The 22,445-nt window shown below is 52.7% G+C and overlaps 8 protein-coding genes across 8 annotated transcripts, besides 1 other annotated feature; 2 read left to right on the forward strand and 6 right to left on the reverse strand.

The window, feature by feature from the left end:
• Positions 1-22,445: part of a sequence feature (contig 1.17 1271..347844(-1)) that runs on past both edges of the window.
• Positions 670-3,387, forward strand: ANIA_01219 (putative nuclear localization protein; the record flags this gene model as incomplete). Its single annotated transcript, XM_050613185.1, has 3 exons — positions 670-1,108; positions 1,274-1,396; positions 1,538-3,387. Exons 1-3 carry the CDS (start codon positions 1,003-1,005, stop codon positions 3,385-3,387), a joined length of 2,079 nt encoding a protein of 692 aa, XP_050469018.1. The 5' UTR covers positions 670-1,002.
• On the reverse strand, positions 3,986-5,396 carry ANIA_01218 (uncharacterized protein; the record flags this gene model as incomplete). The annotated part of the gene is made up of 3 exons (XM_653730.1): positions 3,986-4,834; positions 4,945-5,169; positions 5,250-5,396. 3 exons carry the CDS (start codon positions 5,394-5,396, stop codon positions 3,986-3,988), a joined length of 1,221 nt encoding a protein of 406 aa, XP_658822.1.
• Positions 5,924-7,796, reverse strand: ANIA_01217 (homeobox domain-containing protein; the record flags this gene model as incomplete). The annotated part of the gene is made up of 3 exons (XM_653729.1): positions 5,924-6,504; positions 6,629-7,496; positions 7,545-7,796. 3 exons carry the CDS (start codon positions 7,794-7,796, stop codon positions 5,924-5,926), a joined length of 1,701 nt encoding a protein of 566 aa, XP_658821.1.
• Positions 11,702-12,385, reverse strand: ANIA_10177 (uncharacterized protein; the record flags this gene model as incomplete). The annotated part of the gene is made up of 1 exon (XM_050613186.1): positions 11,702-12,385. Exon 1 carries the CDS (start codon positions 12,038-12,040, stop codon positions 11,702-11,704), a length of 339 nt encoding a protein of 112 aa, XP_050469019.1. The 5' UTR covers positions 12,041-12,385.
• ANIA_01216 (glycerol-1-phosphatase gppA) lies at positions 13,835-14,836 on the reverse strand (the record flags this gene model as incomplete). The annotated part of the gene is made up of 4 exons (XM_653728.2): positions 14,659-14,836; positions 14,553-14,574; positions 14,379-14,488; positions 13,835-14,316 (listed from the first exon to the last, which is right to left on the reverse strand). The coding sequence occupies exons 1-4, from the start codon at positions 14,753-14,755 to the stop codon at positions 13,835-13,837; spliced, it is 711 nt and encodes a 236-aa protein (XP_658820.1). The 5' UTR covers positions 14,756-14,836.
• Positions 15,025-16,961, forward strand: ANIA_01215 (RNA-binding GTPase). Its single transcript, XM_653727.2, has 3 exons — positions 15,025-15,050; positions 15,099-15,193; positions 15,252-16,961. The coding sequence occupies exons 1-3, from the start codon at positions 15,038-15,040 to the stop codon at positions 16,776-16,778; spliced, it is 1,635 nt and encodes a 544-aa protein (XP_658819.1). The 5' UTR covers positions 15,025-15,037; the 3' UTR covers positions 16,779-16,961.
• ANIA_01214 (uncharacterized protein) lies at positions 17,202-18,160 on the reverse strand (the record flags this gene model as incomplete). Its single annotated transcript, XM_653726.1, has 4 exons — positions 17,202-17,247; positions 17,280-17,327; positions 17,757-17,999; positions 18,147-18,160. 4 exons carry the CDS (start codon positions 18,158-18,160, stop codon positions 17,202-17,204), a joined length of 351 nt encoding a protein of 116 aa, XP_658818.1.
• On the reverse strand, positions 18,928-22,282 carry ANIA_01213 (uncharacterized protein; the record flags this gene model as incomplete). The annotated part of the gene is made up of 4 exons (XM_653725.2): positions 21,784-22,282; positions 20,653-21,580; positions 19,087-20,600; positions 18,928-19,015 (listed from the first exon to the last, which is right to left on the reverse strand). The coding sequence occupies exons 1-4, from the start codon at positions 22,236-22,238 to the stop codon at positions 18,928-18,930; spliced, it is 2,985 nt and encodes a 994-aa protein (XP_658817.1). The 5' UTR covers positions 22,239-22,282.

Genomic DNA, 22,445 nt, shown 5'->3' on the forward strand with positions numbered 1-22,445 from the left:
AAGTTCTAAGTTATGGATGTGAACTGTGCAGCTTACAAATGATGCATAGCCACAGCCAATCAAACAGCCCGGCCTGGCCGACTTATCCTGTGTGACCAAGTCCCCCTCAACAACGAATCCTTCAACTCTTCGTCAAATCTACAGCGTCGTGGCCTCGCTTTGTCTGGTGCACCGCTCATCTATCTCCAACCTTCGTCTCCACTCCTCGTCATTCCTCCGGACTTTGTGCCCCTCCACCCACTAATCCCCATCCTGCTTTGCGTACGGCGCATACCCCCCGGACCAACTACTCTAGAACTACACTCAGGTTTGCCCGTTGGTCACACCCACCCCCGTCGCCTGTACCCACAGATCGGTCCCGTCTGCGGCAGGTTGTTCTTCTGGACATCTGTGGCTCACTGACTCTGCCCTTCTGCAGAAGCAAACCTTGGGACCCTAGCCCGACCCTCCAGGTTTTATCGTTCCATCGTCCACCTCACCTTGTCAGCAATCGCCGTGGCAGCCCAGCCTCATGTGGCGGTGCTTTGCATCTTGAGACATCGTACCAGCCACAGCCAGATTAGGTTCTCTGCTTTGATTAGTCACGCATAACGTGATCTTTCCCCTCTCCAAGTCCCGTTCCAGTCCAGCCAGAGTTAATCCAGCGTTCCGTCCACCACAAGAGCAAGAGCCAGTCCTCCTCTAATCTCTTAACCTGGCCCGCGACCTGGAAGCTCTGACACTGATTTGCTCCGTTATTTCCCCGCTGATCCCGCCTGGCCTCCTGTCGCCTTCCCAGTCTTACACCATCTAACTGCATGCGAACCCGCGACACGTCCACTGCTCTGAGTTGTCCGAGGGCCACCTGCATCGTCGCTTCGCTGTCTTTTCCCTTCGCCTCCATCCAGTAGCCCATCACATCACCTCCCACCTCGGCGTTTTGATCCCTCGCGCGTCTCTCTGACCCGCCCCACGGCCTAGCGACCGCTATTGCACCCTCACCCCGTCCCTCCTTGGCCCGCCATGTATGGCACCTCCCATTCCGTCTCCGCTCCGATGAATGGGATCGGAGGCGATCTTGTTGATGGCTCGGGCACCATCGACCCTGCCGCTTTGAATAATACAAATGGTACGTCGCGTATCCGCCTACTATCGTCGCTTTTGTTTTTCTCTTCCTGTCTTGGTTTGTGTTTGTTTGCGCGATGTCGCGTCGACAACAAGAATGGGGATCTACTATTTCCATACTTCCCACTGCCATGTCCATCGCGACGAGCTCCGAACTGACATCCTTTAGTACCGGTTGTCCTTCCGACACCGCCATATGGAGCAGCAGATGCCAGCACGACCCCTCGCGGTGTCAAGCGCGCTCGCACGCCGGAACAACGCGGAGCTCCGCGCGATGGAGACCAGGATGACGGTACGTGTGCTGGACACTTGCACTTGAAGTACAAGTCGATAGTACCTCGAGTTGCCTTGTCTCATTAGCTGCTTCTGTCTTGCCATTTTGGTCCCCACCGCACTTTTACAACAGGTGGCTAACGCGCGGTACTAGTAACAGACGAACACGGTCGTCGAAAACGAGGCCGACCTCCAAAGACCCCGCGCCCATCTACCAGCGACTCGTCTAACAACCCCCAGCTGCAGACTCCTCAAATGCAGCCTCAACAGTTGCATGGATCACCTACCAATGCTTCGCCCCCGTCGGGCTCGCCCCCCGAGAAGACGACGCCCTCAAAAGCGCCTTTGGTTAAGGCTCTCCCAACTGTAAGGGACCACACTACCGATCAACTAAACGAGGCGCGCGACGAGTATATTCCTAAAGAGTTTGATGAAGCTGGCGAGAAGAAGGTAGACGAGAACGGCGTTCTGCAGGGTGACCGAGAATACAGGTGTAGGACCTTCACCGTCCCACTCCGCGGGAAAAAACTGTTCATGTTGGCAACGGAGTGCGCGCGTGTCCTGTCGTACAGGGACTCATATCTGCTTTTCAACAAGAATAGATCCCTGCACAAGATCATCGCCACCCAGCTCGAAAAAGATGATCTAATCCAGCAGGATATTCTCCCATATTCCTACCGCTCACGCCAGATCGCAATCGTCTCCGCGCGTTCCATGTTTCGTCAGTTTGGCAGCCGAGTCATTGTGAATGGGCGACGGGTGCGAGACGATTACTGGGAGAGCAAGGCTCGCAAGCAAGGATTTACCGAGGACGACCTTGCTGGAGAGAAACGCCCGGGTGGTGCTAAGGCTCGTGAGGCTGCGGCTGAAGCAGCGAATGCTGCCAACATGTTGCCAACACTGGCTCATGGTGATGTGATCTACAGTAACGCGCTGGAAAACGTGCCTAGTAATCTGTCGCTGGGATCGGGCGCTTCCATGTCGCAGCCACTTCCGATGATTCATATGGCCACCACTACAGATGACCCGCGTTTGCGGGAATACAACAGCATGCCTCGACTCCGGCAAGAGTTGACCGGTCAGCCGTACCAAGACCGGTCACAACCCAGTTCCGCCGCTGAGATCTTGAACCAGGCAACGCACACGGCAGAGTTCAACAAGATCTTGACGAATCAACGTAACTTCCGTCAGAAAGGGCTCGATGAGTTCTATGCCAAGCAACGTGAAGCTCCCGTGTCTACGGCGCAGTCACAGCCTGAACCTACCACTTCTGCTTCTCACCCTATGCAGTCGCCGCGCCTATCAGCGGCCAGTGTTTTGAGTTCGACTCCGACACAGCCGAACATGATGCCGCAAGCTCAAATGATGCCTAGCCAAGCCGGGTTCCAGCCGCCAACAATGCATCAGCAGCCTCAAGTGGCGCAGTCTCCGATTCGCGCTATGCCTCCGGTTCGCCCTGACCTCATGCATCAGCGGTCCAACCCAGCTATTGCGCCGCAGGCTGGACCATACGGTTATCCCCCGCAGCAACAACAGATGTGGGGCCAGCCACCTCCTCAACCTCAGGCTTCCCCGCTACCATCAAATCCGCAGGGAGTACCGCAGTATCCATCTCAGATGCAGCAACAGCCGGGATCACAGTCACAGCAAGCCCAACATCAACAATCGCCTTCTCCTCTTACCCACAATTTACCGCAGCAACACCCGTCGCAATCTCCGCGTAACCAAGTCCGTCCGGGGGTACCACAGATGCCGCAGTCTTTTGCCATGCACCAGCCTCAAACACCCCAGCAGCAGCCCATGGCGTCAATGGGCTTCCCCGGCGGTGGCCCTTACCCTACGATGGCTGCACGAGGCATGTATCCATCGCAGCACGGTCCCGCTGGTCAGCCTTTCATGCCCGGTACTCAGCAACCGGGAATGGGTATGGGGATGAACCCAGCCATGCCAGGTTGGCCTGGCCAGCCAATGCAACCTGGGCATCCACAGCCTGGTTGGTCTACATACTAAGCGAACTCTGTCTTCTCTGGTGTTCAGGAGTTGAGTGTGTACTTTGGCTTGATGTTTGTTCGGTTTCTTCTTATGCCTACTTGGTATCTTCTTTGAACTTGTTACTCCGTACATTCGTTTCGCCTTGGCATGACAAGGGGATTGAAGATTTATAATTTGTGCATTTTATCGAATACCCCTTTTTATACCCTGTTTATCCCCAACGCTTTTGGTTTCGGGACCTAGGCAGTCCATTTGATTTAAGTTTACGAGTTGTGCATTATAACGATAGAGGACCGGTCAGACAATTTTATGTCAGATAATTATAGGGACGGCGTCCTCTGTTTAGTTTTCTCGCCTTGCATCAGTCTCCGCTCTGCACTGCACTCACTTGCCCTTGTCCTTTTCCACGGCCATGATTCTTGCCTGTCTATGTCTCTATCCATGCACACAAATTGACCCACCTAACTCTTATTCAGCAGTAGATTACAATAGTTGGAGTATCATCTTCCAAGCCATATAGAGAACAATCAACATGTCGCCCAGCGCGGGCCTAAATTCAGCAGGACATTATTCCCCCCCCCTCCCCCCCCAAAACCTCTCAAATAATGCGGAAGATTTAATACGGCGTTTCCAGCGACAGAGCCGGATACCCTGTCGTCACCGGTGCTGCTGAGCTCTCACACACACAGCCCGAAGCCGTTGAAGTGACCGGAGGTGCTGTGCAGTAAGGACTCGCCGTCCACGCGACTGTGGTTGTCGGCTGCGGCTCGTCGATTCTCTCACCCCGAACTAACACGGGGATCACAGCGCCAGTGCTCAGCTTAAAGGCCTGGTGCTTTATCACGCGGAGGATGGAGCTAATCTCACCCGAATGTGCAGTTATTGAGACCACCAGGTCTGAGGTCTTGCCGTTTCCATTTCCGGGGCCCTCTTGCACTGGAGAGGGTGACGGCGCGTTACAGACACCACTTGTTTTTGACGTCCTCTTCCCCTTTGAGTGCGTAAGCAAGGAGTCATCGGGAAAGAAAACATCATTCAACGCCCTTCGACTCCTCAGATCCTGCGCCTCGCTGCTCTCCGCTTCCACCCCACTCCACAGCTCATCTTCCTCGGTGAATCCTTCCTCAATCACCCAGTTGGGGAACAAGTCCTGGATATATGTCTTCGTCCGCCGCTCATCGCACGTATGCATACTGATACCCTCGCGGAATCCCTCTTTCACAGTAGGCACGAATGGCGTTGCATGAATCTGTGACAATTGCAGCGCACCGAATGTGATGTTTGCTGTCTTCAGCGCGCGCGTCATTGGACTGCTATAATACACATCTGGGAAGTGGATTTTCTGCTCTTTGTACTGTGCAAGCCAGTAGTCCCGTGCAACCTGGGCTTGTGCGATCCCCGTCGGTGTGAGGTCCGCGTCGAACCAGGTGTTCGTGCCGTTGCCGCGGAGAAGGGACCAGTAGCACTATACATAGGTGCCTTGCATATTAGCTTCTCTTCTTCCACCGGAGGCGCAGGGTTCGTGGACAAGGGATGGGAAAGAGAAAAGGGCATGAGAATTAGGGTTGTGCGTACATTCCAAGCAGGCGTGCCGTAGTAGTCCTCTGCGGCGTTATGCCAGCCCTGGCCGTGTCGGCCGAGAAAGAGAAGCTTATATTGCACATGTGCGGGGGCCTGAGCGTTTAGGTACTGGAGTTGAGCGTGGAAGCGCTGCCACTGGGTTTGGTTTTGCGTTTTTGAAGAATGGAACATGGTGTCGGCGTCATAGGGGCGGTCGAGGAGGCCGAAGTTGTGGGATGTCTGTTATTTTCCTTGTCAGTACGTATGGGGTGCGAAGTAGGGTTGAAGGGTTTTGTTGGAAGAATCAGTCTAGGACGTACGTAGTCGAACGTAGAGGGGTCGGTGGAAGGGTCATCTTGGATGAAGTAGCCCGGGACGGTGGTGTAGTTGATGAATTTGGCGGCTACAGATGTTGATGCTGATGCGGCGCTTATCGCCAGTGTTGTGGTGAGAGTTGAGAGCTTCATCTCGATAATAAATATTGCTCCTAGGATTATGCCTACCCTGGTGTTGAAGGAGGAGATGGAAGCTGAGGGGTGCGCACGATGCTTGATTTATACCTAGTGCTTTTTTAGTATGTTTTGCCGTTGATCCTGATTGAAGGTTGCTGGTGCCTGAGCTAGACGGTAGGCTTGGAATAGTCCCGAGACGAAGCCATACAGGCGGGTGTGGCTCACCACGTGGGAGGCCAAGGCCTGCTCGATAGATTAAGTCCACTACTAGCTTTGTCAAAGTAGTAGAAGCTCCGAAAAGAGATGAAGTAGTCCAGTAAGTCGTTTAGATTATGTATTAGTATAGTATGGTAAATATACGTAAAAAATCTTAGTATGTCCAACCCAACGCTTCAAAACATGCAGAAATGAAACCAACCCAACACCAATGACCAATAACCACACCAGAGAATGCTTGAATCCAACGATGCCTAATCCAAGAGTATATATGACAAAGCCTTTTATGAAAGTGTACAAAGATAAAATATAAGAGACAGAGTCCCTTAGCCGAAATTGGTGGGGGTCCGGTTGTCGGCGAAAGTGTACGCTTTGGGCTTCTGGTTGGGTAGCTGCTGGGCCACGAACCGGTGCGCTTCTTCTTGGTCTGGGAACTCATACAGATGAAATTCGGTGGCCTTGCTGGCATCACCAGGCGCTTGTATATCTGCGTCGCCAAATGGAGACTGAGAGGGCCCGTTCTCAGACTGGCTTTGGTCTAGGGCGTGATCGTACGGGATCGATGAGAAATTCATTTGGTGGCATTGGCTCTGGAAGGGGACTTCCGGAGATGGCATCGAAGTGGCTTCCCAGTTTCTTCCCTGGAAACTGCCGTCACAGCTGTAGTCTGGAAAGGATGTGAAGTTGGCCGGGGCGGACATGGGCGGCGCGACGCTGTGATATGGGTATGAGGACATTATATCCATCCCTAGAGGTGTAGCGGGAGGCGAGGCGATGTTGATCTGCATTGGTTGCGTCGTGGGGAAGAGGTGGGCGGTTGGCTGCGCGGACAGGCAGTAGCCATCGGTGGAAGGGGTGGTGGGAAGCAGGTGATGCAGATCCTCGGGGGTCAATGGAGTGGGCGGAGCTAGGGAGTTTGTCGTGACTGGCTGCAGCATGGTCGACAACTCCGTCTTTGCGGAGCTCAGCACACCGGCCTCGGCGAATGTCGACAGGTTCAAAGGTGAGCGCTGCGCAGAAGGCTTTCGCACCCCGGCGTAGCGCGAACCGAGGTTCTGGGCAGATTTGGATTGCTTCACAGTGCCGTAGTTCTGGCCCCGTGTCGTTGGCGACATGATCGAAGTAGAGAGCATTGAAGTGGACCTCGACGTGCCAACTCGCGGCAGGCCTCGGTCGGTTTCGGCGGGCAGCGAGATCAAGCTCCTTGCCGGTTTCTTTCCAGGCCGGGCGGTCTGTCCGGTTTCCAAGCTGCGAGAGGCTAGGCGAGGCGCTGATGCCGATACCATCGAACGAGTCGGCAAGCACATCAGACGAACCCCGACGCGCGTTAGCCGCATCTGCTTGCAGGGCAAATTGCATTGAGTTGTACGAAGCACCCGCGTCGCTAGCTGAACGGTAATCAGAGAAAGACTGCGAGTTCTCTAACCCGGGAACAGAGAGCTCTCCGTTTGTTGAGTTTACTGAACTCCAAACGGCCGAGTCTGCGTCATTCGGCAGCGATGTGGTTGGGGACACTGATCCGGACCCGCCCATGCTTGTCGTGCCCTGACCACCTTGGTACTGAGCGGCGGCGTCCATGGCCCTCTGCAGAGACGCAAGGCTAGCTACGCGATTAGATTCACTGCGGGTCTGCTGGTGATTCGACTCAGCAGGAGCTTCGGATTGTTTTTGGTCGTCAGATGCTGGCTTTGACGGTTTAGGGGTAGGGGCTTTGCTGTCATCTTGCTTCTTCTCGTCTTTGGCCTCCGCTGAACGTTGAGAATCTGAAGACTCAGGCACTGAAGACTCAGACTTTCTCTTAGCAGCCTCCTCTGCCTCCGCTTTTGCCTTTTGCATGCGCTCATATTCCTCCTGTCGTTTCTGTTGCTTCGCCTTGGCCCGTCGGTTCTGGAACCAGTTCTGCAAGAGTCAGTAAACTAGCCTTCAACCAGCTTGAATATCACATACTGCAACTCGAGGGAGACTAAGGTGCGTTTGTTGAGCCAATTGACGCTTGACGTTGCTGCTGGGCTTGGGGTGCGCCTGAAACTGGGCCTCCAAGGTCTCAACTTGTTCCTTGGTCAACCTCGGTCGTGAGAGGTTTTCGGCATATTCTTCGTAATCCATCATCGGCTGGTGATAGTAGTCGACCATGTCAAAAGGGGGCTGGGCGTAGTAGTAGCCGTCCATTGGGTGATGCATCATGGTAGGATGAACCATGGTTGTATCGTAAGCGAGGTGCTGCTCCATTGGCACACTGGGGTGGCCAGCGAAAGGGTATGGATGATGGATATAATTCATAATTGCAGAGCTGAGCCAAGAGGCTCAAAGGAAGGATTGATCGTTCGATGCAGACGGTGGTCAGGAGGTGAGCCTCGGTCGCGGGACGGTCGAGTTGGGAGCAGAAGTGATGGTGGGCCGTGGACAGTAGGTATAATAAGGGAGTGACTGGGGCTGAAGTGTGTTGATATGTACACTTTGCAGCAGAAGGGATCCAAGATTTAAAACGTCAAAAAGCTGAAGAGGCCAGACGTAAAGCCCGACGACAGGAACTAGTACGGGTAAGGAGTGACTGGTGTAGGATGCGATGCGGGACTGCAGAGCAGCAGAAATAGAAAAAGAAAAAAAAATTGGAAAAAATTAAGGAATGGATTTAAATCAAAGCGGTATCAATAAAAAAAAATTAAGGGGAACGAAAGAGGGAAAGGAGTGTGGTGTGGATGGGATAGAAGGAGAGGAAGAGGTGTGTGTGAGAAGGAGGAAGGAGAAACATTCAGACAGCCTGACGGGAAAAGTGCCATTGGATGGATGATCGTCGCCCGGAACTGAGGGGATCGGTGCGCACTGCGTCGGTATCTGTCTTACAGTACGCCGTCTGCTTACAGGCTGCTGCACGATTAAACTATCCTGCTGCTCGTCTACTTGGGTTTCCTTCTTTAAGAGAGAAAGGAAAAAAAAGTACAATAACAATATGGCGACATAGCGGCATGGCGATGGAAACAGTTGTTGCTTCGTCTGAGCGTCAGTCCAGGGGCCAATTCGATACCCGACCCGGCATCTTGGCCCTACCAGTTTCCAGCGCTCAGTAGCAGTGTCCACTGGCGGTGACCGTACGACCTTTGTTTCTTCTTGTTTAGGTTTTGCCCTTTTTTTTTGTTTCTTTTTCTTGTTTGGGAGATGCGCGGTTTGCTTTTTCTGTTATCATCGGATCCATCTGAGTGGTGCTGACCCGCTCGAGTCGTGTGGTTCGCTTGCAAATCTGAACCCTTCCCTTGCCTTACTCTAAGTATGAAGATGCCGGCCGTCGGCTGACAAGAACGGTACGGCGAGGCTAGGCCTGTCAACGTCAGAAGCGTGGAGAGGTGGCAGCAGCATGGTCAATAAAGGGAGCCAGGGGCTGTCCGAGTTTGTTCTCGAAGCCTCTGTCCGTCCTCCTTATGCGGCCAGATCCTTCTCTCGGAGTTTCAAGGGAGCGCACAACTGATCGATTGATGAAGTCTGTAATTGTGATAAGTTGGGGTTCTGGAGATGCTCTCATCGAGCATCATCAGTTCCTGCATTAGCGTCGTCTCGCAGGGACCAGTTATCACTCGCAGTTGGGCCTGCAGTGTGCTCCAGCGTCGCGTAATTTGGTACTCTAAACAGTCAGCGAATTCGTAGCCAGGCTTTAAAGCGGGACTTGACGACGGACGTAGGCTCGTCCTAGTCTGATTTACATGACTCTTAACATCTGGGGTGGATCGGACTGCGCAGACCCAGGATCTTGGGAAGTTGGGAGTTGGAGAACTCGGTGGGTTCGAGTCCCGCGGGCGGTCACGGGATGACAACACATTGTCTGGATCCGGTTAGCGCGACGGGCCGGCGCCAAGACGGTCTTCAGGTGACCAAACCCGACTCCAGCCATTCCCCATTAATCCCAAATTTGTGATTGCGTTCAGCGCCAGGAGCTCGGACAAAAACTCCTTGGTTTACACTGCGTCTGCTGCGAAACAATCCTGACGGGAGCTCCAAGATGGTGGGTTCCTTCATGATGACCGTCTCTAAAGGTACCTGGTTTCAGAAGCCAATAGTCGCTCTTCAGTGCCTCACCATACATCAGCGGGGGTTCTAATGCTTCAGCCTCCGTAGGGTAAGATCTCGGGCCAAAGGAGACACGTCTCACCCTTCAAAAGTTGAGCCCTTAAACTTGACCAGAAAGTCGACGGTCATATGTACTTTTTCTTTCTACGGGAAGCTGTTGGAATGCCCTTTTTTCCTTGACTCGGCAGTCTTGGATCACTTTTACCCTACCGGACGCGTGGCAACCCAGGCTACAATCTGAGTCAGTAGCCCAGATTCTTGAAGCACGGATCGCCAGCCATGCCTGTCATCCAGCATCCTTTTCGGGCGATGATCCTGGACTCTAGGATCTGCCAATCATTCAACGACCTGAGGGGATTCGATGTTGGAGCATGACAAAAACACGAAAAGGGAAGATCCTTCTGGCGTTCTGTCCTGCAAAGCGTGGCAGCACAAGCCAAGCCCCACTAAATTCAATAGTCAACAGATCCTGTCGATCATCACCAGGCATCTATCTCGCCTCTTGCGAATCAGGCACGCGCGCCAGCCGGTATCGTTGCTTCTATCCCAGAACAACCTCGGTGTGAACAATTCCTGGATGGCGCCCAAAGGTTTCTTCGAGATTTGTCAATCTCAAAGTCCTATTTGACGAGCAGGATATGCTGTACCTAGACGAAACCGTCAGCTTATTCAAGCTCGGCGCTAGCCGATGACACTGCGCGGAGCGCCCGCACCAGTCCACAGGTTACGCAACAGCTACCCAAGAACACCCACCGTGCGGCGCAAGATGCCTTTCGAACACGGAGATGCTAGGGGCTCTTGCGCTCGGGACTATCGTATGCTCTTCCTGCGGGTCTCGATTGGCAAAGATTTGAACGATTTATGCATGCGTATTGCCCATTTCCATACTGCTCTAGTTCCTCTTTCGGATCGTCCATCTGCCACAAGGCCGATTGACAATCCAACGCTCGTCTCAAACAACCGGTAGGACATAACCGGCATTTCGGGTGCTGCAACCGTGTTCTAGGGTCTCGAATCTCGTTTCTTAACATGGGAAATGCCAGTCCAGGTTCGACCTGATAGACGATCATGGAGCTGCCAATCACCGCACGCCGAACATGGATCGCCCTGTCATCGTCTCCACGATACAAAGTACGGAGGAACCCCGTTCATGTTCCGTTCTGAGTAACTCGGTGCTAATTTTATTATTTCAACATGTATGGAAAGACTTCCTTAGAGGACATTTGCCAAACAGGCCGTGCTTCACGTGTATGGTTGGGACCAGTTTGAGTTATGAGTTTGTGCAAGTTGTCAAGTTCTGTGACTTCTGTCACTCAGGAGTTGGCGGCCTGTGAGCCAATGAACTCGTATACAGTGCTCCAACAGAAACCTTCTTGTGCTTCGAGGCCAATCAATTTCTGAATCACCACCCATCACAGCCGAGAATGTGCTTCAGCATGCAGACAACAAAGCAGAATACAAGATCTAAGCTAGATTCACGGGAAATCCCTGGGATGATCCCGCAACTATCGCGCACGCTCCCCCGGCGGAGGCGAATTGACTTAGCGTATCTAGGAAGAGACCGTTGTGGCCAGTTGGAACAAACAGAATCTCAATAATGTTGTATTCTGGACGGACAATATTTCCCGAATGTGTCGATCAAAATGCAACAAGCAAAGCTTCGAAGAAGTATCTACGGAGCGGGAAACCCTCAGGTTCCCCTGGGTTCAGCGCGAAACCTGGAACCTTATCCGGAAACTACCGGTATCCTGTGGCCGGGGAGCTGCTCTCAAGGCTCTCCTTGACGATTTGGCACAATGTCACGCCTTGGCCGCGGTGTGATCAGCTGTTGGCTGTAAATCCCGTCAAGGTGATCATTCTCGAACCTCCCGACCCTAGTTTGACCATTGTTATTCATGCCCCTGGGATCATCAACGCCGTACAGCCACAAGCTATGATGTAATGTAACTGTATTCTCGGTGAATCGATAAGCTACTGGAAGGCTCTTGCGGTTAGTCATCCTTTCATATTAATAGTGCTCTGATGTAGGATCCGAGTAACCGTGATTACAGAATACAGTCACCACTGCAGACTTGGTTTTTAGGTAGAATCAAGAGCACCATGGTGCAGACGGCCCAGCGCTCCGTAATCCTACTGCCTAGCTTGGAAACGACGAGATCAGCACGATTCCAGCTACGCCACACAGGAGATCTGCGAAAATGGCCATGATATCGCCACCGACTCATGAGGTGCCACAATATGTGGCGGTGCGGTTCAGACGCCCTGCAACACCCTTTTGGCGTTAAAGTTTTGACGGGTTGCTCTGCAGGGTCATGATAGCTCCGAGCAAGCTCAGGAGCTATCATCTGTTTCCGAACCAGGACAGGCTCTTCGGGATTTGTCATTTGTGGCGAAAGTACTGGTTGAATGACGGAAGTGGCCTTTAAGGGCGAGACTCGGTAAGCATTGTCTCGACTTTGAGATTTTCTGTTAGGCGTCGCGAAGGCTGTTCGATGACTGCGTCTCCTATGCACTGTACGACGGTGCACGACGTTGACAGCAGCTATTTTTACTGCGGATTTCTCTGCTATCTCGAATCAAGCACAGACAATCAAGCTTTACTCTGCAGTCATTCAAATTGCTTTGGAGGTGCAGCTTGGAGCCTGGACTTAGGGAAAGCTCCTACTCTGTCCGCAACACTTGCACAACAGCGACTTGAGTATGCATTGAGAAAAAGCGTCAGCAATATGTGCATAACAATATGTGCAAACTGCAGAAGCCATCAAGACTATAGCATTCCCGCCGCATGAAGGAGCTTTCATTGAAACCTCGAGTTTGCTTCTTCGCCTCCTTTCTTGAATTCCTTGCTTCTGGTTAACTGAATGACATGACGAAGAGTTCATTTTACTCTGTTCAGACTTATGGAGACAGAGTCGTGGACAAATATAGTTTAAGTCACTTGAAACAAATCGGACTGGGGGAGACGGGAAGGGAGTCTAGTCTTGTTTGGGCGGTTACATATGTTGCAGCATCCCTTGCAGATGGCGCTGAACGAGTCGTTACATCCAGGACTGGGACCATCAAGCGATGCAGTCTCGTTTTTGACTGGACGAGTGGGCAAAGGATTTGATACGTCAGATTTCCAGAACCTGTCTGATCAACTTTCTATCGATGAGCCGAGCAGCCTATATGTCCCTTTTGTTTGAAAATAGGCACAGGTTCAGAACACTCGTGTGGCGGAATGCATTGCGTTCAAGAAGAGCTGCGCACGGTTACATTACCCGCAGCTCTTGAATGGTTGGCAGCAATCATAGTCTGTGCCCTCGGTTTACATTTTCGGTGGTTCATCGGCTCTTTCCCTCTGCATGCATGCAGGAGGCTGGAGCCGTAGCCCATGCAACATGAATGTTTCACTGCGGGCTCATCGTTAACTCTGGCCGTCTGGCCTCGTCTCTGTCCTCCGGCATCCTCATTGCGAGGGTTAGATTCCCTCTCGCCATCTAGCTTGTCGGTGAGCACCGCCTGTACGGTTATCGTCCGAAAACTCTTTTTAGCGTTGATATACTAGCGTTTTAGGTTCTGGCCTAGAGTTCCTCGTGAGACCTATCAGAAAGGGGTCGGGGAGCGGTTCTGCTTGCCTACATTGCCCACATTGCCCACACCTTTCATATCGGTGTAGCAGCTTCATTGTCGATGGTGGGCATGTTCTACACCTCCAACACTTGCTCTCAATGAGCCTTGATAATCTTACATGACTGATATGGATGGGTTTATGAGTGCTGGGAATCGAAACTCAGTGATGTACTTACAAGCTGGGAGCTCTCGTCTTCTCTCATTTGAGTTTATATTGTTAGATCCCTATATTGACGAAGGGGTCCGAGTCCACTCATTGAGAGTTTCCATCTGATTCTAATCTTCGAGAAAAGGAACCCGCCTAGAGAACGGTGAGGAGAAATGGCTTGAGGGCCTTACGTCTGTAAGGCTCATCCCCAACGTATGTATGTATTCTCTCCCTTGCACACGTCATATCCCGCAGAAAACCTTAACCACAGATTTTATGTATGTATAATAACGCAGTCTATCAGTCTAGCGTCTATCATGATCGTACGTCTGGTGGATACAGGCAGACAAGAGCGTCACCGACACAACGGCCGTCGAACTTCCAGAAAGCTGGTCTGGAGTGACCTGACGACACCGCTCTATTGGAAGGCATTCCGAACCTCCAACTGAACACGCCCGTCAACAACACCCTTTACGCTAATACTCCTCAAATCCTCCACTATCACGTCCGCCCCAGCCGCTTGAAGCTGCTCCAAAGTGTGAGTGGTGGTCAAAGCAATGACAGTGAAACCGGCTGCCTTGCCAGCCTTTATGCCTGACGGCGCATCCTCCAGCACCACTATCGAGGAGGAATGTTCTAGACCCATTTTCTTTCGTCCAAGCAGGTAGCATCGCGGATCTGGCTTCCCGAGTTCTACATCCTCCGCAACAACGAGGACATCTGGATGTGTGAGCTTGAGAACACCCAGCCAGCCGTCAATGAGCGCGCGCGTCCCCGACGTCACAACGCCCCAGGTTGCGCCGGTCTCTTCGAGGGCAGCAAGGATGGACCGCGCGCCGGGGATTTCAATAGCGTCAGAACCGTACTCTTTGGGGATGAGTCCCTCGATGTAGCTGACGTCTTACCCACCAGAGACGTTAGTAATGTAGCCATTTCGTGGGTGTCGGATATTTGGCACTTACATTCCCAGTTGGCTTTTGCGGGGTCATACAGCTGTAGAGTATCAATACTTCGGCGGCCGTGAGATGTAGCCAAAATTGTCTTCGGGTCGACACCGAGTTCAGCACCGATTCTAGGTGGTGTTAGCTCGTAATCGGATCTCATTGCGTTTCGTTCCTCGGGTGTCAGTGACTAACTTATGCCAGTGCTTTACGATAGCTATGTGACTATTAGTATTGTACTGTAAGAGACCCAGCCTCAGCAGGCATCGCCGCCATGCAAATGACCCATAATATCACTCACCATCCGTCGAATCAACGATGGTGCCATCAAAGTCGGATAGAAGACCATCAAATGTGAGTACTTGTGGAGGGGCAGAGAATGAGCCCGTGGCAGCCATGATTTACAACAACGAATGAAAAAAAATAACGAAAAGCAGAAGCGAACAATATTAGGAGCAGTCTTAAGGATAGACAGGAAAGAAATAAATAAGAATGCACTTGTTAGAAGCGATATCATACATCCCCCTCCGTTATTCTGGCTGAACGATGCGGGCGTCTCGGTGATCGGCGAAACCCAGTTCCGGTTATCTTAGCGCGGGAAATCTTCAAAAAATTAACAGTTCCAGACCGAGTTTTGGCGGGACGACAAATTCAAAACAACACGTCCAACTTCCGTCAAAATGGTCAAGCTAGGTATGTGATACTGGAATTGATGGTCTTGATATCCGCTTACATGACCAGGCAAAACTTCGAAGCGAACACCCGTCCGGCTGCGACACAAGATCGAGAAGGCCTCCGCGGCTAAACAGCGCAAGCAGAGAAAACTTGCGAAGAAGGTGTTTATTCCACTTGTTATTGCTGTATAATGTTGCTTGCTGGTTGCTAACGGACTAGAACCCCGAATGGCGCTCCAAGATTAAGAAGGATCCCGGTATCCCCAACCTCTTCCCGCACAAGGAAAAGATGCTTCAAGAGATCGAGGAGCGAAGACGCATGAAGGCCGAGGAACAAGCGCGCATTCGTGAGGAGGCTCGTGCTAGGCGTATTGCTGCTAAGCAGGGCGGTGATGCTACTGCGGAGTCGACCAACCCTATACCGGTGGATCTTGAGGGCGACGACATTTTGGATGATGAGATGGACGAGGATATGGGAGACGACGCTAACCCAATGGCTGCGCTGCTTGCCTCGGCTAGGGCTCGGGCGGCGGAGTATGAGGGTAGTGAGAGCGATGAAGATCAGGATCAGATGGACGAGGACGACGAGATGGAAGGCATGAGCGAGGACGACGAAGTTGCAGATGAAGATGGTGTGCCTGCGCTTGTTGCCGCGGGCAAAGAAACTTCAAGGCGAGCATTCGACAAAGTATTTAAGAAGGTCGTTGAGGCGGCGGATGTCATTCTTTACGTGCTGGATGCGCGTGACCCTGAAGGCACACGGTCAAAAGAAGTTGAGCGGGAAATTATGGCTGCAGACGGTGGACAAAAGCGGCTCATCCTCATCCTCAACAAGATCGATCTCGTTCCCCCGCCCGTGCTAAAAAACTGGCTCATTCACCTGCGCCGCTACTTCCCCACCCTCCCACTTAAGGCCTCCAATGGTGCTGGCAACGCTCACAGCTTTGACCACAAGCAACTCTCCATCAAAGGCACATCGGAGACCCTTTTCCGCGCACTGAAGACGTACGCGCAGAACAAGGGTCTTAAGCGCGCCATCTCCGTCGGCGTCATCGGCTACCCTAACGTCGGCAAGTCCTCCGTCATTAACGCCCTTACAGCCCGCATGAACAAGGGTTCCAGCAACGCCTGTCCGACAGGCGCCGAGGCCGGCGTCACCACCAACCTCCGCGAGGTCAAGCTTGACAGCAAGCTGAAGCTCATCGATTCCCCTGGAATTGTCTTCCCCAACACTAGCGAGAAGAAGGGCAAGAAGAAGCAAGATGATCAAGCTCGCCTCATCCTCCTCAACGCTATTCCTCCTAAACACATCGAAGACCCTATCCCTGCTGTTAACCTCCTCCTCAAGCGCCTTTCCTCCTCGGAAGGCCTCCTTCAAAAACTCCTCCAGGTTTATGGTATTCCCACGCTCTACTCGGGTACCTCCACCACGGATCGGACAAACGACTTCCTTATCCAGGTTGCCCGCAAGCGCGGACGGTTGGGTAAGCGCGGTGTGCCAAATCTCGAGGCCGCTGCTATGACGGTCATCAATGACTGGCGCGACGGACGGATTCAGGGCTGGGCCACGCCTCCAGTCCTGAAAGTCGTCGACACAACAGCGGACGGCGCTACTGGGGATGCCAACAACTCGGCAGCCGCGCCAGGTGTCGACACGAGACAAGTCGTTTCTGAGTGGGCAGCGGAGTTCAAGATCGAGGGATTATGGGGTGATGGAAATGCAGAGGACGAGGCTATGGAGGAGTGAAGTCTCATACTTCTCAGTTCTTTTTCTTTCCTGTCGTTCGTTTTTTGTCACGTTGTGTCATGTCATGGTCATGGGATACCAGACGGCGTTTTAGGGTAAAGCCAAAATAGATTCCTGCCTAGTCCTTACTGCGGTCGTCCTGTCTAGTCGAGTCGAATCAACTAAGCGCGTTTGACGATATTACAAGTCCGTCATTGGTATTACATTTATGTGCCTAATCCCCTGACTTAGAATAGAACTTCTGCATCCCTTTTCGGGTTACTTTTTAGGCGCTAGGTAGGGAGCTATGCTCTGAGTGATATTCTGCATTGTCTTCTGTTATATTGCTTCTGATTATGCCGGTGCTCGTTGCTTCCAGAGGTACTCCACATACCTGAACAGTAGAATCTAACCTCCGAAGCTAGACGTTTCAAGCATATCTTCTCATGAGGTCTCTTCAAGTCCGTGTGCTGCATATACTCGTGCGCAGCTGGTGCATTGTATGCATGTAGTTTGTCTTACCTGTGGCGTTTCATTAGCATAATTTGTCTTTCGTCTCTGGGGCAATCACTGTAACATGCTGCAAAGCCAGTTCATTTGCAGATACTAGCTACGTCCTCAAAGGCCCGCTTTGATCCAGGCATTTCTTTCTCTATATTAGAGAAAGGCGTGGCGTATTAAGAAGCCTGTAGATTGCTCTAGGAGGGCCACCCAGCTGCGACATCCATCCCATTCCAGATTCCGTCTCCAACTTAACTCAATGGCAGGTTCAAATAAGTCTTTACATAGACTTTTGGAAACTTCGTGGTCATCTTGATCCATGCACTTCGACCGCATCCAAAAACGAGAGAGTCTTGTTTTGGGCTGTTTCCTGATGGTAGCTGTACGTGTGCTCCCTGACATAGCTGCTGGGTTAACGGCTAACATTGGGGCTTACCGAATTCTGAAAGAATCTCTCAGAACAAACCCTTGAGCCTTGGACAACCCGTTCTGAGTTACTTTAGCCCATGCCCGCCGTCTATTTGCCGGAAATCTTTGAGCGGTGCATCATGCACCGCCCAGCTGAGGTTGGCTGCTTCCAGAGCGCCTCTAGGACACTCCTTGGCTTGGTTGGGAAGATACGTGGCGTTGTGTCTACCATCTACCTTGAGCTCATGAAGCTGAACCTCCGTTTGATAGTTTCGAGGTTTGTCGAAGATCATTTCTCTTCCAATCGCACGCATCAGAGCATTGAGCCATGCACTAGGAGACGTTAGTTTGTGTAGTAGCAGTTTCTGCACAGGTCTATGAAAGATTGTACGAACGACTAGAGTACAGAGCATGAACTTCCGAAAATGCTGTAAGCCTCATTTATTTGAAGGTTCGCTAGGCTCCTGGTTTTTCCCTTACCGTTCTGTGGCCATCTGGACCCTGGGCTATGAGTAGGTTGATGTTCTTGGCCTCCAGCGGGCGGTTCTGGAGCTTTGGTTGAGGGTGAATATTGTTGCTCCGTAGGACGATCAGCGGTCTCTCTTTCTCGGAACTATTGAGGGTCCTTTTACCCCTAGCTGGCTCACTGGTGACTTTTGAATGTTCAAGTTGGCCGTTTGCTGGTGAAGTTGGTGTTGTATGCTGACCATCGGTAGCTAATTTATATTCGTGTCAGGGGCTGCAATTCCCTGTCGGTATTGGGTCAATAATGGCAAACAGAACGAATGATTGCGTGAACACACATCCAAAAATTCAAGGTTTTTTATGGTTTAGTCTATCAACCGATCGAACGGCCCCTATTGAGTCAAGCGGCGCTGAAGGGTCGGACAAAAGCACAGTTCTGAACAAGGACACAGATGCTAACAAAATGATGCTTTTCAACGGATAGATTAGTATTAGCAGCAGCAACAGCTGATTATGTACATTAGAACAGGACGTCGTGGTGCTCGTAACAAGCATATATACAGTACAACACCGTGACTGTTGAGCCAAAAGCAGTCAGCCGAATCAAAAGCAAGATGCAAATGCAAACACCAAACACCGGCATCCGGGGATATATATAGCCTCTTCAATCCAATCCAATGTATGTGCAGATTCCAGAGCAGAGCAGAGCAGGCCAAAAGCAAACAGCAAAAGACAGATGTAGATGGGAGGGGGCGGATTAATCAGGTGTAGGTATGGGTATTATGGTAGTGTACATTTAGTTCCGACCAAGGAGGTTCTTGAACACATTGCGTTCAGTGAGGATCTCCTGCTGAAGACGGCGAGTTTCGCGAAGGGCTTCGTCACTATTCCATTCGTTAGTCTTGCTTCTACCGAATCAAGTCTCAGACAGAAAGAATGGGGTAAAGGTGCTTACCGAGCAGCCTGCAACTCAGCAACATCAATCTGTGCGCGATTCATCCGACTCACAACCTCGCCCATCTCCCGATCCGCCTCGCGCAACAACTTTTCCAGTTCCTTGACGCGCTGGTCCAGCATCTCAGACTTGACAACCTGCGTCAAGGCCACCCCGTCACCGCTAGTCGTCTTATCTAATCGAGGCGACTTGACCATAAACGGCGTGTTGGGGCCGCCGGAGCCAATGATGGGCGACAACGCTGCCGGACTGCGCGACCCGTTCTTCATACGGAGTAATTGGGCGTTATGACTTTCTTGCAATTGACGGACTTCGTCTTCATGACGCGAGATTTCATCGTCGGCGTGTTGCTGCGCAGCAAGGAGGGAGTCCTCCATTTCCTTCAGGCGGGCTTGCATCTCGTTGATCCGCGCGGCGGAAAGCTGCTGGTCCTTTTCGCCCTTGTTAATTGCGGCCGCGAGGCGCGCGCGAAGAGCGGTGTTTGATGCTAGCTGTTGGCGCACGTGCTGCGCTAGTGTGTCGGTGCGGTTGAACGACTCGGCGAGTTCTGCATCATCTACGTTGGGTGAGTGCGCTACACTGGCTTCGGCTTCTTCGCGATCCGCCTGGAGTTGCTGATATGCCGACTCGAGGGAGGAAGAGGTGGCGATCACCTCTGCAAAGGCATCGCCGCCCAAGGCGTTGTCGGCAAGCTCAGCGGGAACTGCTATATCATGTTCCTGGAGAAGAATTCGAAGGGACGCAGTCTCCTGCTCAGCACGGTCAAGGTCCATTTTCAGACCCGCGAGGCCCTTCTCGCACTGCCATTTCTGCTCAAGGGCGTCTTCTGCGCGCATGCGCAAGTGGTTCACCTCGTCGCGGAGATTGCGCACCTCACGCTCGTAGCCTAGCTTGCGCGGAGAGCCAGCCTCCTGTGCGCGGGCAAGCTCGAGCTCCATCGCTCGGATGCGTTTCTCCGTCTGCCGGGCTTCGTAGGCCTGACGGTCTAATAGCCGCTTGAGGGCACCGTGAAGCGCATCACGCTGCGCTTCCGCCCCTTCGACCCGGTCCGCCAGCGATTCCTGTGGAGGCGTTGCACGATCCTTAGCGGAAACCGAATTCGAACGTGATAGTGAGCCGGAGCGAGATGAGCTCTTCCGAGGCATGCGGGCCAATGAGTTTGAGCGGGACAATCCGAAGGCACTGTTTCGTTTCACAGGCCCCTCTTCTTCTGCAATGGAAGCAAATCTGCTGCCTTGAAGTTGAGAGAGGGCTGCATTCTCAATCTTCAAGGCTTCGATTTCTTCCTTCAGGCGTTGTACTTCGGCGGGGTCGCTAAGGGGCTGGCCTTCGCGAAGCAAATCCCGCTCTGTGCGAAGCTGTTCCAGTTCAACGCGCATGGCGGTTAGGAGATCCTCGAAGTTGTCCTTGATCTGGCGTTCTTCAGCGAGCTTGCGCCGGGTGCCTTCCAGGGCGCTTTCAAGCTCGCGAGTTTTGGAGGCTAAGTCAGAATGTTCTGTCCTTTCACGCCGGAGCTGCAGCACGGTCAGTTACAATTTTCCCCTTCAACAGAGTCTGGCAACCTACCTGAGCAACCTGTGCTTCCAGAATCTGGACATGGGATTCCGATGCCGTCCGACGGGTACGTTCCTCCTGAAGTCTCTGACCGAGCTCAGCGCGAAGTTGGGCGCGCTCCTGCTCAGCAGCACGCTTATACTTCTCTATATCTTCAATACGCCCAGCCGACTCATATGCATACCGAATAGAGCTGCTCCCTGAATCTGAGAAGTAATCACTGGTTCGCCGATTTGGTGCCTCCGACGGCATTTCCGACTGCAACCTTTCCACCAGATCTTCCAACTCCATCTCCCGCCGAATTGACCCCGCCAGCTCCGAGCTGATTTCCCGCAGCTCGTTTTCTAGCTCCGCCACCAGGGCGGAGGAGCTTGACTCTAGTATACCCGCGCTGCTGAGTGAGCCATTGCGCACGGGGTAGCCTACATTCGGCCGAGCAGTAGGATCAAACGGGATCGATGTGGAAGGTGTGATGGAGAATGAGGTACTAGGTATGGAAGGAGGCATTGGTGAGGGCAGCGGAGACCGGCCGCCGTCGGAGATTTCGGTGCTTGAAGATTCCGCGCCAGGAGACGTAGCTGCCCTCCAGCCAAAGAAGGAACTGATTTTGCTCCCCGGTGTTTTGGGCTGCCGGGGGTCGTTCCCGCCACTGGACATACTCCGCGCATTAGAATCAATGTGCAGAGGTGGTGGCCGGTTCGTTGGCGGGTGCAAGGCCATGGTTGTGGCGCGTTTGTAGTTTATCGGAGAAGGGAGAACGGGAATGAACGGTTCGCTGACGAGACGGCTATGTATGGGCGTCCCATTCGTGAATTGCGATTTGTATAGATTGGTTATATCGTCGTCGCTGTCGTCGCTGTCGTCGTCTCCATCTACGTTGACAGTAGAGGCGGAGGTATCTATCCGGAGAGGAGTCTTGAGAGGACTGCTCCGGGGAAATCTGGAGAAAAGACGCGAGCGCACGGGGTTAGTCCTGCAGCGACCCAAGAGGATGACAAACATACGAGGCCCTTCAGTGGGAGGGATGAAGGAGGAAAGGATGAACAGGAGGGGAAGAGGAGAGAAGGGGGAGGGGATGGCATTGGACGGCCAGGGTACCAGGGGGTGGAGAGGAAAAGGTAGGGCTGGGCTATCTTGTCATACCTATCGGTCTTATCTATAGTCCTGCGAGCAAAGAGCGACGGTTCGCCGCGCACAGAAGACTGCGCGGCGGAGTTCGACACAAAGGAGGAGAGGCTATTCGCAACTGAACTGTTCCGAGAATGAGAGTAGTGAGAGGCGGGCGACTGAAGAGGAGACGCGCGAGCAGGGGGATCTGCTTGCGAAAGGGAGCGGGTCGAATAAAGAGACGATGAGGAAGAAACGGACAGCGAAGGCCCCGATCGGCGAGAACGGGCAGCGATCACAGGAGAGGAGGCCGGCAGAGGCTTCCTACGCACCACCGTAGCAGTAGGGTCGGGCTTGGGAGACGGGAGAGGATGCGCAGGGACGCCAGAGACAATAGTGGCTTCAGGTAGATAGGCGCCCGCAGAGAGTGTGTCAGTGACAGAAGCTCGGGCCCGGATGCCAGGAGACGGCGGACTCCAACCAGGGGCCATATTTGACAAGATCTAGTCGCAATAAGATAGAATTTAACGAGGTGATAAACATTGAAGATAGAACTAGAAAGGAAAGGATGTGAACGCAGACGACGCCGACAAGAAAGAGAGTTCTGGTCAAAGCCCTGGAGAGCCGGCGTGGAATTGAATAGGAGAAAAGATGACCGCAGCGGTCGAATGAGAACGCGAGAATCGAACCAATTTAGT

Source organism: Aspergillus nidulans, chromosome VIII (genome assembly GCF_000011425.1).
Source record: "Aspergillus nidulans FGSC A4 chromosome VIII".
In the NCBI taxonomy this organism is placed as follows: Eukaryota; Fungi; Ascomycota; class Eurotiomycetes; order Eurotiales; family Aspergillaceae; genus Aspergillus; species Aspergillus nidulans.

Excerpts from the sequence above, each read along its gene's own strand:
- ANIA_01215 (XM_653727.2), top strand. Across the intron at positions 15,194-15,251 it reads AGAGAAAACTTGCGAAGAAG|AACCCCGAATGGCGCTCCAA; the intron begins GTGTTTATTCCA and ends CTAACGGACTAG.